General features: G+C 41.4%; 2 protein-coding genes across 3 annotated transcripts in view; one reads left to right on the top strand and one right to left on the bottom strand.

Moving 5' to 3' along the window:
* Positions 1 to 877: 877 nt before the first annotated feature.
* On the bottom strand, positions 878 to 6,512 carry LOC111865944 (zinc finger protein 501). 2 transcript variants are annotated; one of them, XM_023854385.2, is made up of 3 exons: positions 6,271 to 6,510; positions 5,934 to 6,080; positions 878 to 2,637 (listed from the first exon to the last, which is right to left on the bottom strand). In XM_023854385.2, exons 1-3 carry the CDS (start codon positions 6,415 to 6,417, stop codon positions 1,186 to 1,188), a joined length of 1,746 nt encoding a protein of 581 aa, XP_023710153.1. In that variant the 5' UTR covers positions 6,418 to 6,510; the 3' UTR covers positions 878 to 1,185. The 2 variants fall into 2 exon arrangements, with proteins under 2 accessions (XP_023710153.1, XP_023710154.1); XM_023854386.2 differs by lacking the exon at positions 5,934 to 6,080 and having other exon boundaries at positions 6,271 to 6,512.
* Positions 6,513 to 7,742: 1,230 nt separating this feature from the next.
* LOC111865950 (serine/threonine-protein kinase grp-like) overlaps positions 7,743 to 13,135 on the top strand; it is a 7,895-nt gene continuing 2,502 nt past the window's right edge. Inside the window, exon 1 of the mRNA XM_023854391.2 lies at positions 7,743 to 8,360. Coding sequence (XP_023710159.1) covers positions 8,302 to 8,360 — 59 coding nt within the window. The 5' untranslated portion in view covers positions 7,743 to 8,301. The remainder of the gene's footprint in view (positions 8,361 to 13,135) is intronic.

Raw genomic sequence — 13,135 nt, 5'->3', positions numbered from 1 at the left:
CTGTCAATGTGGCAGAAGCTACATTGGTGAAACAGGAAGACCACTGGCTGTTCGAATCCGTGAACACAAGCATAATCTTAAGCAGGGTCTTCTAGAGAAATCCAGGTTGGCTCAGCATGCATATGAAGAAGGTCACAGGATAAGCTGGGATGAAGCTAGGATCTTGGAGATTGAAAGCAACAGCAGATACAGGAAATACAAAGAATCAGCTCATATGGCATGTTCATCCAATCCGATCAGCCAACCCAGTTTGGATATTTCTCCCATATGGATCCCCCTCATCAATGAAGAGGTTAACAAACCAAAAAATGTAATTTTATGAATATTAGTGGTTCCACTACTACTGCAAGTTTTCTTCCGGGGATTAGTCTGATTCCCGGAAGTCGCCATGGTGGCACGATTCTTTATCCATGCAGATCAGGCATGCTCTATCCAGTTTTTACTTTCGTTTTTAACTGAATTCATGGAATATAACCCATACTTCTGTTTCTTTACATTGTTGACAAGTGCATGTTTGGCACAAATTTTCTATCATGTTTTTACTGCAATTTTATTCTTTCCTCCCACTGATGGAACCGGTTGTCGGTTGTTCATAGGTTGTTTCTACAGCTCAAGGTTTGTCCAGTGATTGAGACTAGCTCTTTCTAAGGGGCCCAACTGAGTAGGTTAAACCTTCCCTATCCACCTGAAGATGGAGACAGATCCAGTCTCCGAAACGTCGTGGTTTTTTGTCTTTTATATACTGGACAATGGGTGAAGTCCAAAATAAGCCAAAAGAAGTACAGTATACACCATTGTCAGAATCCTTTTGAGTCTATGTTCACAGATGTATATAATGTTGTACACATGCCTGCATGATTTTTCTTACTTATCCAGATAAGTGTGCCCCTACATATTTTTCAGTCCTCTACTCTGAAGTTCACAGGAACATACTAGATGGGAAAGGAAACAATCTCAAGACAGAAGCATAACTTCAATTTCAGTATAAACAACATTTTCATTCTTATTTGGTGATATCATGAAGGATAAATTATTGTGGTCTTCAAGAACATGATACCAGCAATCTAGAAAAAGGGAAGTGTTATGAAGGAACATGCTGCCTCCATCTTCAAGGTACAAGTAACTTTCCACAGGAGACTACAATATGGATCTGTCATTGTGGAAACCTCATATCTTAAACCCAAATTACAGTTTGTGAGTGTGCATATGCCTCTTAAGTTTAGATCTTTCAAAAAATGACTTCTTACACCAATTACAGGAGTATGGCCTCTCTCCAGTATGTGTTCTCTGGTGAATTACAAGATGCTGGCGTTCATAATAGGACTTACTGCACTTATCACATGAAAATCTCTTATTTCCAAGATGAAACAGCTTGTGCCGTATTACTTCTCTTTTAGTATAAAATGCTACACTGCAAATATCACATTCAAATGGCTTCAGACCTGTATGTAGCCTTTCATGTCTTTCTAAACCTGATTTGGTGAAAAATGACATTCTACACACATTGCAAGGGAATCTCTTTCCCTCCGTGTGGTGTCTCATGTGCGTTCGGAAATTGGACGAGGTTGCAAAGCCCCTGTTACAAACAGCACAAGTGTATGGCTTCTCACCTGTATGTGTCCTCTCATGACCAAGCAAGCCTTCCTTTGTAGCAAAAGCTTTTCCGCACATGTTACATAAATATGGTTTTACGCCTGAATGCAATCGTTTGTGTTCTTTCAAACGACCCATAAAAGCAAATGCTTTATTGCATATATTACAGAAATGTGATTTAACTGAACTGTGAGTGGCTTTGTGCTGTGTTAGTGCTCCCCGACGACAGAACGACTTTCCGCACTGGTCACAGAGGTATGTGGTGGTCTCATTATGTACCACTTCATGCTGTTTGAGGTAGTACTCCCTGGTAAAAGTTCTTGTACACACTTTACACAAGAATACCCGAGATCCCCCATCATTAATATTATCAGCAGACCCATGAAGTAAACTTGGAGATGTCTCCCTCATGTTACTTCTTGAATGAATTCTGAGGTGCTTGGCTAGGTCCCCAGTCCTGGAGAAGGTTCCACCACAATCATTACAGACATAGGGACGCTCACCACTGTGAACAACTTCATGTCTTTTAAGATACACTTGTTTTGTGAAAGTCTTTGAGCACACACTGCAAACAAACTTTCGGTGTTTATTTGATAATTCTTCTACACAATGCCCCTTTACATGTCCTTTAAGTTTACAGTGATTTTTTTTGTGTCGCGAGAGATCCCCAGTTCTAGTGAAACTACTGCCACAGCTGTTACAAGTGTTCAATACTCTCTGAGTGTGGGTAACTTCATGCCGCTTGAGAGAAATTTGTTTGGTAAAGGTTTTAAGGCACCTACTACAGTTGAATGATTCACGTTCAGCACATTCTAATGTTAATTCAGGAACTGCCCTCAGTGAGCTTAGCACACGCCCTGTTTCTTCTTTTGCTTCCAAAGCTTCAGGAATCTTCCTGTAACATTCACTAGATGTCTCTAATTCACTACCTAAAGACATGCTTCTTATTGCTGTGGCATTTTCAAGAACAACTTTATCGCTGCTATCATTAAAATGTTGTTTGTGAGGTGAAATTTCTTCACTGTTGGCTTCCAACCATTGTGCCTGTTGAAAAAATAAGTAAACAGACACAATTTTCAGTAATCAGAACCTCACTATACAGAGTTATTCAAAAAGAATGAACCGATTTCATGACGCATTGCTTCAGTTCTCAAGCATCGTCATGGAATGAGTCAGTGACCATTTGAAAGAGGAATTATCTAAGTTGTGAATGGCTGCCATGGGGCGCTGAAGTCGCGTCCTTCTTCTTCCGGCAACGTTCAGTTGTTCGTTTACCCTCGGAATGGCGAGTCCTCAGCAAAAGGCGTTCTGCGTTCTCGAGTTCACGAAAACAAATTCGGTTGTCATGGTGCAGCGTGCTTTTCGAAGGCGATTCGGCATTAATCCGCCCTGTCCTAAGAACATTCGACAGTGATTTCGACAGTTTCAAGAGAGTGGGTGTCTGTATAAAGGAAAAAGTCCAGGACGACCATGAGTCTCGGAGGAACAAGTGGCGTGAATCCATGCTGCGTTTGAGAGGAGCCCATGGAAGTCAACAAATCAAGCTAGCCGTGAGCTTGCGATCCCTCAATCCACTGTCTGGCGTGTGCTAACAGTACGTCTACATTTGAAACCATACAGACTGCAGCTCCTTCAGGCACTTACCAATGATGACAAAAGGAAGTGGATGGAATTTTGTGATTCGATGCTGGAGATGATGGAAGACGAATCCTTCATTTCACGTTTAATTTTTAGCGATGAAGCGACTTTTCACTTGAGCGGCACAGTCAATCGTCACAATGTGCGTATTCTGGGAACAGAGCACCCACATGAAACAGTTGAGCACGAAAGAGATTCCCCTAAGGTGAACGTCTTCTGTGCTGTGTCTCAGGACAAGGTTTATGGTCCCTTTTTCTTTGAAGGAAACACCATTACAGGACAAACCTATCTCGATATGCTCCAAAACTGGCTCTTCACTTCATTGCAAGCAGATTCGCATGACTTCATTTTTCAACAAGATGGAGCACCACCCCATTGGCACCTGATGGTCCAAGCTTTTTTAAATGAAGAAGTGCCCCAGCGATGGATTGGTCAGAAGGGGGCCCAAGACCTTGCTCTTTGTGCTTGGCCTGCGAGATCCCCAGACCTCACCATGTGTGATTTCTTCTTGTGGGGATATGTAAAAGATCACGATTATGTTCCACCACTACCCACTAACTTCGATGACCTTAAACATCGAATAACAACAGCGATTAACTCAGTGCACCATGATATGCTGATACGCGCCTGGGAGGAATTCTCTTATCATATTGATGTTGCCCGTGCTGCAGGTGGTGGCCACATTGAACACTTGTAAGACAAGAAATAAGAGTTGATTGTGAGTAGAATACTTGTGACTTGGCTGGAGTTTTGTATTACTTTCCTTTAATAAAATATTGCATAATAAAATCAGTTCATTCTTTTTTAATAACCTTGTAGTTTTGATAAAAATTTCATTGAAAACTCTATGAAAGCAGTAAGTATTTGTTAAATTAACATGATGTCTGTTGGTAAACAGATTAGCTGTGGGAGACTGAGGTTCTCAGAGCAGTGAATATTATGATTGTGGTCTTCTGCAATATGACACATAAAGTCTGGTAAATAGGTATAATAATAATAAATATTTTGCTGAAACCAGTTGCCTTTTATCCTGAAGATGAAATCAGCAGGTACCTCGGCACACCAAAAATGGCCATAATCTTAGCATAATAACATCAACACTTTGCAAGCAAACAAGGTATAACTGATCACCATAATGTAAAAATGTGTCTACTTATGGAATATTTCATGACACATCCAACATTTTAGCACCTGACTGTCAGGTCACGTAGAAAGATACATTTTCTATTCAATACTCTGTTGACATAGTTCAGCGGGGGCACGCAGTAGCGTAGTGCTTGAGGTGCTACGCTACAAGCCGGAAGGTCGCGGGTTCAAATCCCAATGAGGTCACTGGAAATGAGTACCAGGAATTAATTAAATAATTTTACTGGCGAGTAAAGCGCAGTCGGTGCGTAAGGCTGACAACCTTACCGCCATCTTTGAGCCGATTGTCTAGATAATGTGGGACCCTCAACATCTCACAACCCTATGGGCCTTCACGGCCTGTTACAGGGATAGCTTTACTTTACTTTACATAGTTCAGCATTCCTTGCAATGTCTCAGCTGATCTCACTCACTAATTGCTTCAAGGTTATCAGCAGCTTGTTGCATGATGTTCGTGTCTCCAAACAACACATCACACTCATAAAACCACAATGACCATAATAAAGCAACCAATTATTCAGAAGAGGTCCTCATTTTCATTCATAGATATAGATTATAGATTTTTAACAGTTTCAGTTTCAGACAAACATTTAAGTCAAATTCGACACATCTACCAAAATAATTTTTACATATTTTGAAATTAGATAAAACTTTATTAGACAGAAAGATAAGAGCCTGTGATGCTGTAGGGGCAAGAAGAGGCTTCCACATGACAAACGAGAGGAAGCTACACACCTAAAAAAACCAAGCAGTCACCATTCAAAAGGAAAGGTGATATACTGGTTCAAGTATGGAAGAATAAAGACCTGTATGAATAATAAGTATTATCCACAATGTAAAAATGCTGAACACAAAAAGAAAATACAGAAAAATCTACCTGCAAATAAAGAATCCTTGCTGTGTTGTCCAGCACAGTACATTTGTTAAGAGTACAGATATGACATTTCAATATCTGAGTTATTTGTCAAGTCTGAGGAAAACTTATATGTGGTCAAAGAAAGCAGTGTTGTATGGTGTACACTGTGCACTGTTGAACACAATTTTTGGGTACAGGACACTGAACAAAATATGAAAAACAATGCATACAAATTTTCTACACGAGTTAGTGAGGTCTTACATATTACAAAACAAACTGGTGAATCTGAGCTGACAGAGAAGTCTCAAGTATCCATGGGGAATAAACAGAACACATAGGCAAACTATCCATAGACTTCAGTAAACATAAACTCATAGAAGAATGGTACTGAAACAAGAAACACTTGCAAATCCTGTGTTACTCTACTTCAAATTGATTCTTGCTCTGAAACACTATGGGAACAATTACAAACAGTTTTCAGTGGTTAATTAAGAAGTGCCATCTAGGACTTCAAAAAGTAGTAAACTGTACTTAGGGGCTGAAGAATGAAACGCTTCTAAAAAGTTTCAAAACTGAGGGTATTTAAGTAAAAGAACTCATCTCAATGTACAGGAAAGCAAAGTGTAGACTGTGCTACAGTACTGCATTCCTTATCTATAGCTCAGTACTTACTGAAGAGTAACATAAATTACTGCCTCACCTTACTACTTTCCAACTTCTGTGTTTCTAAATGTTCTCGTAATATAGACTCAGAATTTCTACACAACTCTTTGAATTCATAGAATTTTTCGACAAGATCTGAACACCGTTCACATATCAATGTGGGCAAGCCATCACCTTCCGTCATCTGCAAAGACAGAATGATGCTGAAACAATTAATCTGGACTGGTGACTACTACATAAAAGAAACCAAGTTTGGTAATGAGAATTATATCAAAATGGTTGAGGACTGCGGCGGTGATGGATCGTCATATCAGTTAGTTTGGCACCTCTTAACGTTTTACACTGTCACGTCATATAATTCTAATGGTACTAACCTCAAAAGACAAACAAATTGAGATTTTCTGCTTTAATGATACTCTTACAGCGTCATTATCACTTAATATAGGCACAGTACCATCACCCAGAAGACAAAGGCGACATATACGTGATATATGAAACGGATCTTTTAGTTTTTCATTCATTATACTGGAAAATATCTACGCCTTCCTTTTAACACCCACCACCAGTTACACCAAAACAAGCACCTCATGATGTCACGGCGGTTATGTTGCCCGCCAATAGCATTGAGTTGCACCCCCATGTTAGAAATTGTAATGGTTTCTTTTGAATGTGTTTCGTGGAACTGAAGCTCCTCACAAATTTTAGCTCTCTTGTGGCTCGAGTGTTATTTCTGCGAGATAATTAACACAGAAAAAACAGAAAAAAATAAGTGAACACATCAGGTAAGAATTTAGGTAATTAGTACATTAATTTGTTAGTAAAATTGTCTAATACCCTGAGGCATCTCTTACCCTCTTCTGTCCTAGAAAATCTGTGGTGTTGACAACTACGTGTGGGATGTGACAGCTGATGCTTTGTAGACCATATTTTTAGCCGAGGATCCTATTTATTTGAGTGAAATTACTTTAGTATATGTAAAAGGATATATATCTTCATTAATTCGTCGTATTCATGATGCAGCCGAATAAGCCCGTGTGTTAATGAAGGGACTTAAAAACGTAAGTTTCAACTTTATTTTAGTCCATAACTGAAGTGAATACAATTGGACATGTCAGGAAATAATAGCGAATACATAACATGTCAAAGTCACATAAAATTTACACAGTGATTTATCACTATACTCATAGTATAACGACCTTTAAAAGGAACATAACAATATAAAATACATAAGACCAAACTTGGGCAGTAAAAGTAACTGCCGGTGAATATTGACTGATAAAATATTTTGGATTTCAGTAGTTTGCTTTTACAGTTAGAGCTCTAGTATTGGAATTTTTCTGTGTTTCATTAAGCACTTGTGTTTGTTTTGTAACCGTTCATCCTAATTGGTGGACTATTTTGTATTAATTAAACCTATATTAAGTTAATATCAAGTAAATACAAAGAGATCCGGCAGACAGCCAGCTCTTACACGCAGAAGGGACATAGTTCAAGTTTTGCTATATGGACAGGAAGTAACATCTGGTACTTTCCTGGAATTCTGGCAGTTTCAGCAAAGTCGGAAAGTCTTTGAGAATTTGAGAGCTGACAGCTTGGAACAGCTATAACTTAGAAGTGGGATGGCCGGAGCCTCATTCCATGGTCGTAATGCATCAAGTCGCTGTCAGCCTTAGCGTCAGGTCAGCAACTGCCAGAATCACATAGCAAAGCAACCTGATTGGAAATTCACAAATTTAAGGAAACTCCTAGTTTGAAAACTTAACCAATGGCAAAAGTGGAGGAGTGGACTTCTCTTGGAGTCTGTGGTTCGTGGACCTCAGGATTCAGAGAGAGTGCGTTCCACCTCGGGGAGTCTTCATCCAACTTTCAGCAAAGTCGGACACAAATTACAACTATGTCCCTTCCCCGTAAAAGTATTATAAGTAAATTCCTAAATAATTGTTACTAATAGATTCATTTGTATTCAGTGAGCTGGAGGGAATTAAATGATTACTAAGTGCAACGGTCTAAAGAGGTGTGTGTGACTGTAGTGAAAGATTCTTCCTGCCCTGCCTGAGCCAGACCTGTATAAGACCCCGGGATAAGAACTCATCTCTACCAATTACAGAACAGAACCCAGATACTCCCATCTTTCCCTACTTGCGAGACACTTAATGGTAGTACCGAAACTGAACTCTCACCTACCAGCACCAACAACCAAAATCTTCCCTTCCCACCTAATTTCTTGCCATCCACAAGAAGAAGGAGGAGGGCAGAAAATCCAGTGGAGGTGTCTAGAAAGAGGTGCAGGTGAATCGCAACACAAGGAAGGAGAGGACCTGGATAAGTGGAGACCAACGTAAAGGGCCCAACGTAGTGAGCGGTTAGAGTTTCACAGGTGGTGAAGAGGAATATCACATACATTCATGGATTTTGTTGCTGGGTGGCAACTGTCCCGAACCCTGGGTGAAGGTTCCTTTGGAAAGTAAGTACTGGATTCATTTCGTTTCATTTTTATTTGGCCTTCATAATTGCTACAACAGTAACACTCGGAACAAGTCACATCATTAAATACATCATTCTTGAAACCCTTTTGCCCAAATGCTTAAAGGCTTAAAATTTATCAACAATATGCATATAGTCACGCTTTACATGGTTAACATGTAATTGAAATATAACACTATCAAAGCAGATAAATAATCAAATTAGGTACAATATGTAAATTGAAATGCAAGCCAACCTTATTAGTTCATCAAGATAATTTTTAAGAGTATTACAATAAATGAAGAGTCCGACATATGACCATGCCAATCACTGAATACATTCAGATACTGCAAGCAACCATTTGTTGCAGTTGTTGCAGGCTTGAGCAGTTGGTAAAAGGGAATTTGTAAAAAAATGTAGTTGGCTTATGCAGTATGTGTGTGAGCAGATGGTTACCAAGTGAAACATTATGTTACCGTGCAGCATGTATGAAGACATGTTTTCAGGAAAATACATTGAAAGTCCCTATTTAGTGCAAAGTTACTTCACATGACATTTTTACTTGGCCGTCTTTCAGGCCTGTTGTTCGTGGGCATATCACTTGGATATTGTGAATATGGCTAATTTTTCCCCGTGTAGTAATAGAAAACATCCGATATAGTCATAAGCACACACCAGGGCATACTGGTGTCCCACTTAAGCCCATGTAACTAGGAAAGCATATGTTAAGACAGTGCATGGTGTATAACATTTAAATAAACTCACTGCACCAATCTTGGGAAATATACGTGTTTTCTCGTTACTGATCCCACTTCTGACACCAGTGTAACGTGTTTCGTTACTGAAGACGCCGTATAGATGGTTAATTGGGTTTATTTAACAATCTACAAATAACGGCTATAATTAATGATCACAATATTACGGGTTTCCACACTTTACAAACCCTACAACAAAATCTCTTAACACAATCTTCACTTGTCTTCACGTACTGCTAACGCGGGAGCTATACAAGTCTCCCTTAAATACACACTCCGGGTATAACTGTACTACAGCAATCACTATGTCTGGAAAGCACACAATAAGTCTTCCGCTCGCTGACTTCTTAGTTGTCGCACACTCGCAGGCTGCTATGTTTCAACTGANATTACTGAGGGAGGTGGGGTTCTATTTACAGTTAAGCCAGTGAGAAAATCTGCCATGGACTCAGGAAACTTTCACAGTTATAACTGACAGATTTGAAGAGGAATATTTCATGTGTCATGTTTATATTCAATGACCTGAATTTGAGCTCTCCGGCATACGTATTTGTACCATGACATTGCAATTCATTGTAGCTATACTTTGCTTTGAAAATTGAAGTCAGTTTTAATACACATACATACGTACATATATTTCACATTGCACAAGTGCAAAATACAATGGACATGAAACTGGTCACAAGCATAACAAACAAACAAACAGACAATACAAAGCTAAACAAATTCTGTAACTAATTATTTACTGTATGCTCCAAAAGTTCAATAATATTGTAACGTGTTGGGTTACTGAAGATGCCATAGAGATCGTTAATTGGTTTATTTAACAACCTACAAATCACGGCTACAATTAATTACAACAGTATTGCGGGGTTTCACACTTTATAACACTAATTGCAATAATCTGTTCACACTGTTGCGGGGTTTCACGATTTATAACCCTATTTGCAAATCAGTTCACTCTATCTTCAGTAGGCTACACGTATTCACAGTACGGGAGCTATACAAGTCTCTCTGTCTCACACACTCCCAATTACACAATTGCACACACATCCGGTTCTTCTTTCTGCGACGGCTGCTATACTCCAACTGTAGTCGGCTGACTGGAGAACTGTTGATAACACACTGGCTCGATTACTGCTGAACTCGGCGATGGCCACATTTCAACTAACTCACGCTTACTGCTCAGCCGGCTTATAACCGTTCGCTGTTACCTGTTGCCCGCGTCAACAGTGTCATTGCGTGTCACGTCACAGTAGGAATCGGTGCCACCTCGTCCTGTTGCGTCACCACGCGTTGCGCGTTACGTTACCGTGCGGAGGGGAGCGCTGACTCACCCGCCGCGTCACTGCTGATAGGGAGGGGTTCTCCATTGCGCAACATGTCACACTGCTCCCTCCTTAAGGCTGTTCGTCCCGAATAGCCTAACAGTGCATCCCTGTTAATTTTCTTTGGAGGCTGTTCTTGCATCATCTCCTGTTTCGGCTACTTCTCGCAGCGACTATCATCCAGCCGTTACAACAGCTCCCCTCTCAAGACCTGCTCGTCTCGAGCGGTTTCCTTTCAGCTCGCCAGAAGATCCAGTTGTGTCCCATTCATCCATCACTTTCATTCTATGGCACATTCACTCTCTCTGGGGAGGCCGGTTCTTCTACATTACCGGTCCCTCCTCTGCTTGAAGTCTCTTTTTCCATTTTGGAGGGGGTCATCCCCTCCACAATATCCAATCCTTGATCAAGTCTTTCGTCGGAAGTTTCTTACATCGACGTAACAGCTCTTGATGTGTTGTTTGCACTCGCTGACGTCGTTGTTCCTCCTGGACTTCCAGCCGCTTGCTGGCACGAGACCGTTGCGCCAAGTCCTTTCTCCGGTATCCGAAGGCTCCCTGGGGAGTTTCCTTCTTGAAGTCATTTCTCCAACGTCGTGCCACTGTCGCGCGACAGGATATCTTCCTGCAGGTGGTAGCCAACTTTATCCGGGATGCATGATCTCTTCGGGTCCAAGATTTCCTGAAGATGTTCCTCCGGCGCCATGCCACTGTTGCGCGGCGGGACACCTTCCTGCAGGTGACGGCCAATTTATCAATTTATTCTGGGGTCCACAATTTTTCTGTGCTGAATTCTTCATTTGTCGCTTGTTTCGGTCCCTACGCCTTTTCTTCTTCGGTTCTCTGACCGGCTTTACTTCGGTGTCTTCTACGGGTACCTCTCGTAGATCTACCGCATCAGGTGTCATGTCCACTGAGGCTGGCTTTTCATCTTCTGGACGTGCCTCCATTTCTTGGCAGGCCATCGTCTCTCCGACCGGTATCACTATGGGGACCTCTTCTTGTGCCGCCGCAGGTTTCGTGTCCACTGAGGCCGGCTTTCCTTCTTGTAGACGTGCCTCTATCTCTTGGCAGGCCGTCATCTCATTGTGGTTGGCATTCACCCTTCGGTCTCTCATGGCGGCCGTCCTTGCTTGGATAGCTTTCGTCTCCGCTTGGATAGCCCTTGTTTTTGAGGCCATGTCTTCTCGCCAGGCTTTCGAGTCGGCGTCCATTCTCGCCAATGCCTTCGCGTGGTTGTCGTCTAATTTAGCCAGGAATTCTTCTTTGTCTTTCTTCCTATTGGCCTCCTTCTCGTGAATGGTTCTGATTTCCTTCAGGAGAAGTTCCATCATCTGCTGCATCTCCATTTTGCAGCAGTAAAATACTCGATGCACAATAATTCAATTATTTATCGAGGCGTGTTTAACTTTTTAAACCACTTCTGACACCAAATTGCCCCGTGTCTTGAGTTCGAATCTTGTCGGTCACGTGTGTAAGTTCGTATCCCACTTCTGACACCAGATGTAACGTGTTGGGTTACTGAAGACACTGTAGAGATCGTTAATTGGTTTATTTAAGAACCTACAAATCACGGCTACACTTAATTACAACAATATTGCGGGGTTTCACACTTTATAACACTAATCGCAATAATCTATTCACACTGTTGCGGGGTTTCACGATTTATAACCCTATTCGCAAATCAGTTCACTCTATCTTCAGTAGGCTACACATATTCACAGTACGGGAGCTATACAAGTCTCTCTGTCTCACACACTCCCAATTACACAATTGCACACACGTCCGGTTCTTCTTTCCGCGGCGGCTGCTATACTCCAACTGTAGTCGGCTGACTGGAGAACTGTTGATAACACACTGGCTCGACTACTACTGAACTTGGCGATGGCCACATTTCAACTAACTCACGCTTACTGCTCAGCCGGCTTCTATTCCGTTCGTTGTTACCTGTTGCCCGCGTCAACAGTGTCGTTGCATGTCGCGTCACAGTAGGAATCGGTGCCACATCGTCCTGTTGCATCACCGTGCGTTGCGCGTTACGTTACCGTGCGGTGGGGGAGAGGGGAGCGCTGACTCACCCGCCGCGTCACTGCTGGTAGGGAGGGGTTCTCCGTTGCGCAACATGTCACAATATCTTCTTGTGGTTGTGTTGCAGTGTACATTAAAAATATTGATATTTTTATAGGTAAAGTTATCCCTGTAAGGACCTGTTTCCTTGACTTTCGCGCTGGGGGAAAACAGTTGAAGCGCATTATTTAGTGTTTATAAACATGTTATATGGAACTGATGTTGAATGGCTTTTATGCAGAAAGTGTGAGAAACACTATTTGCCCTGTGTATTTCATAACACTTAAAGTAGATAGACAGCGCCGATTGAATGGATAGGCGAGCAGTAATCTGGAAAGGATTAGGAAGGAAGCAGTAGTGGCCCAAATGAGGTACAATCCCAGAATTTGCCTGGAGGGGCAGAAAAAGAAAACAGAAACCATGGCAGGATATCTGATTCCCTGGTTAAGATTTGAGTTGACAACCTCAGACCACAGGTTATGAGCATTACAGCTATGTCAACCCATTTAGCTCCTGTATGGAAATATTTGAGAAAAAGTTTGTAGGTGATGTAGACGAGGTTGGAAATTTCTTTTCCCAGCACACTGCATTGCTTACTCTTATGGCAGATGTGATTAAATATCAGGC

Source organism: Cryptotermes secundus, unplaced genomic scaffold (assembly GCF_002891405.2).
Source record: "Cryptotermes secundus unplaced genomic scaffold, Csec_1.0 scaffold3297, whole genome shotgun sequence".
Classification (NCBI taxonomy): domain Eukaryota; kingdom Metazoa; phylum Arthropoda; class Insecta; order Blattodea; family Kalotermitidae; genus Cryptotermes; species Cryptotermes secundus.
Note: the sequence above shows the minus strand (reverse complement) of the source record. Positions and strands in the feature narration are given on the sequence as shown.

Excerpts from the sequence above, each read along its gene's own strand:
- LOC111865944 (XM_023854385.2), bottom strand. The coding sequence starts at position 6,417 with ATGAATGAAAAACTAAAAGATCCGTTTCATATATCACGTATATGTCGC. Across the intron at positions 6,081-6,270 it reads CAATTTGTTTGTCTTTTGAG|ATGACGGAAGGTGATGGCTT; the intron begins GTTAGTACCATT and ends CTGTCTTTGCAG. Across the intron at positions 2,638-5,933 it reads AGAAGTTGGAAAGTAGTAAG|GCACAATGGTTGGAAGCCAA; the intron begins GTGAGGCAGTAA and ends TTTTTTCAACAG.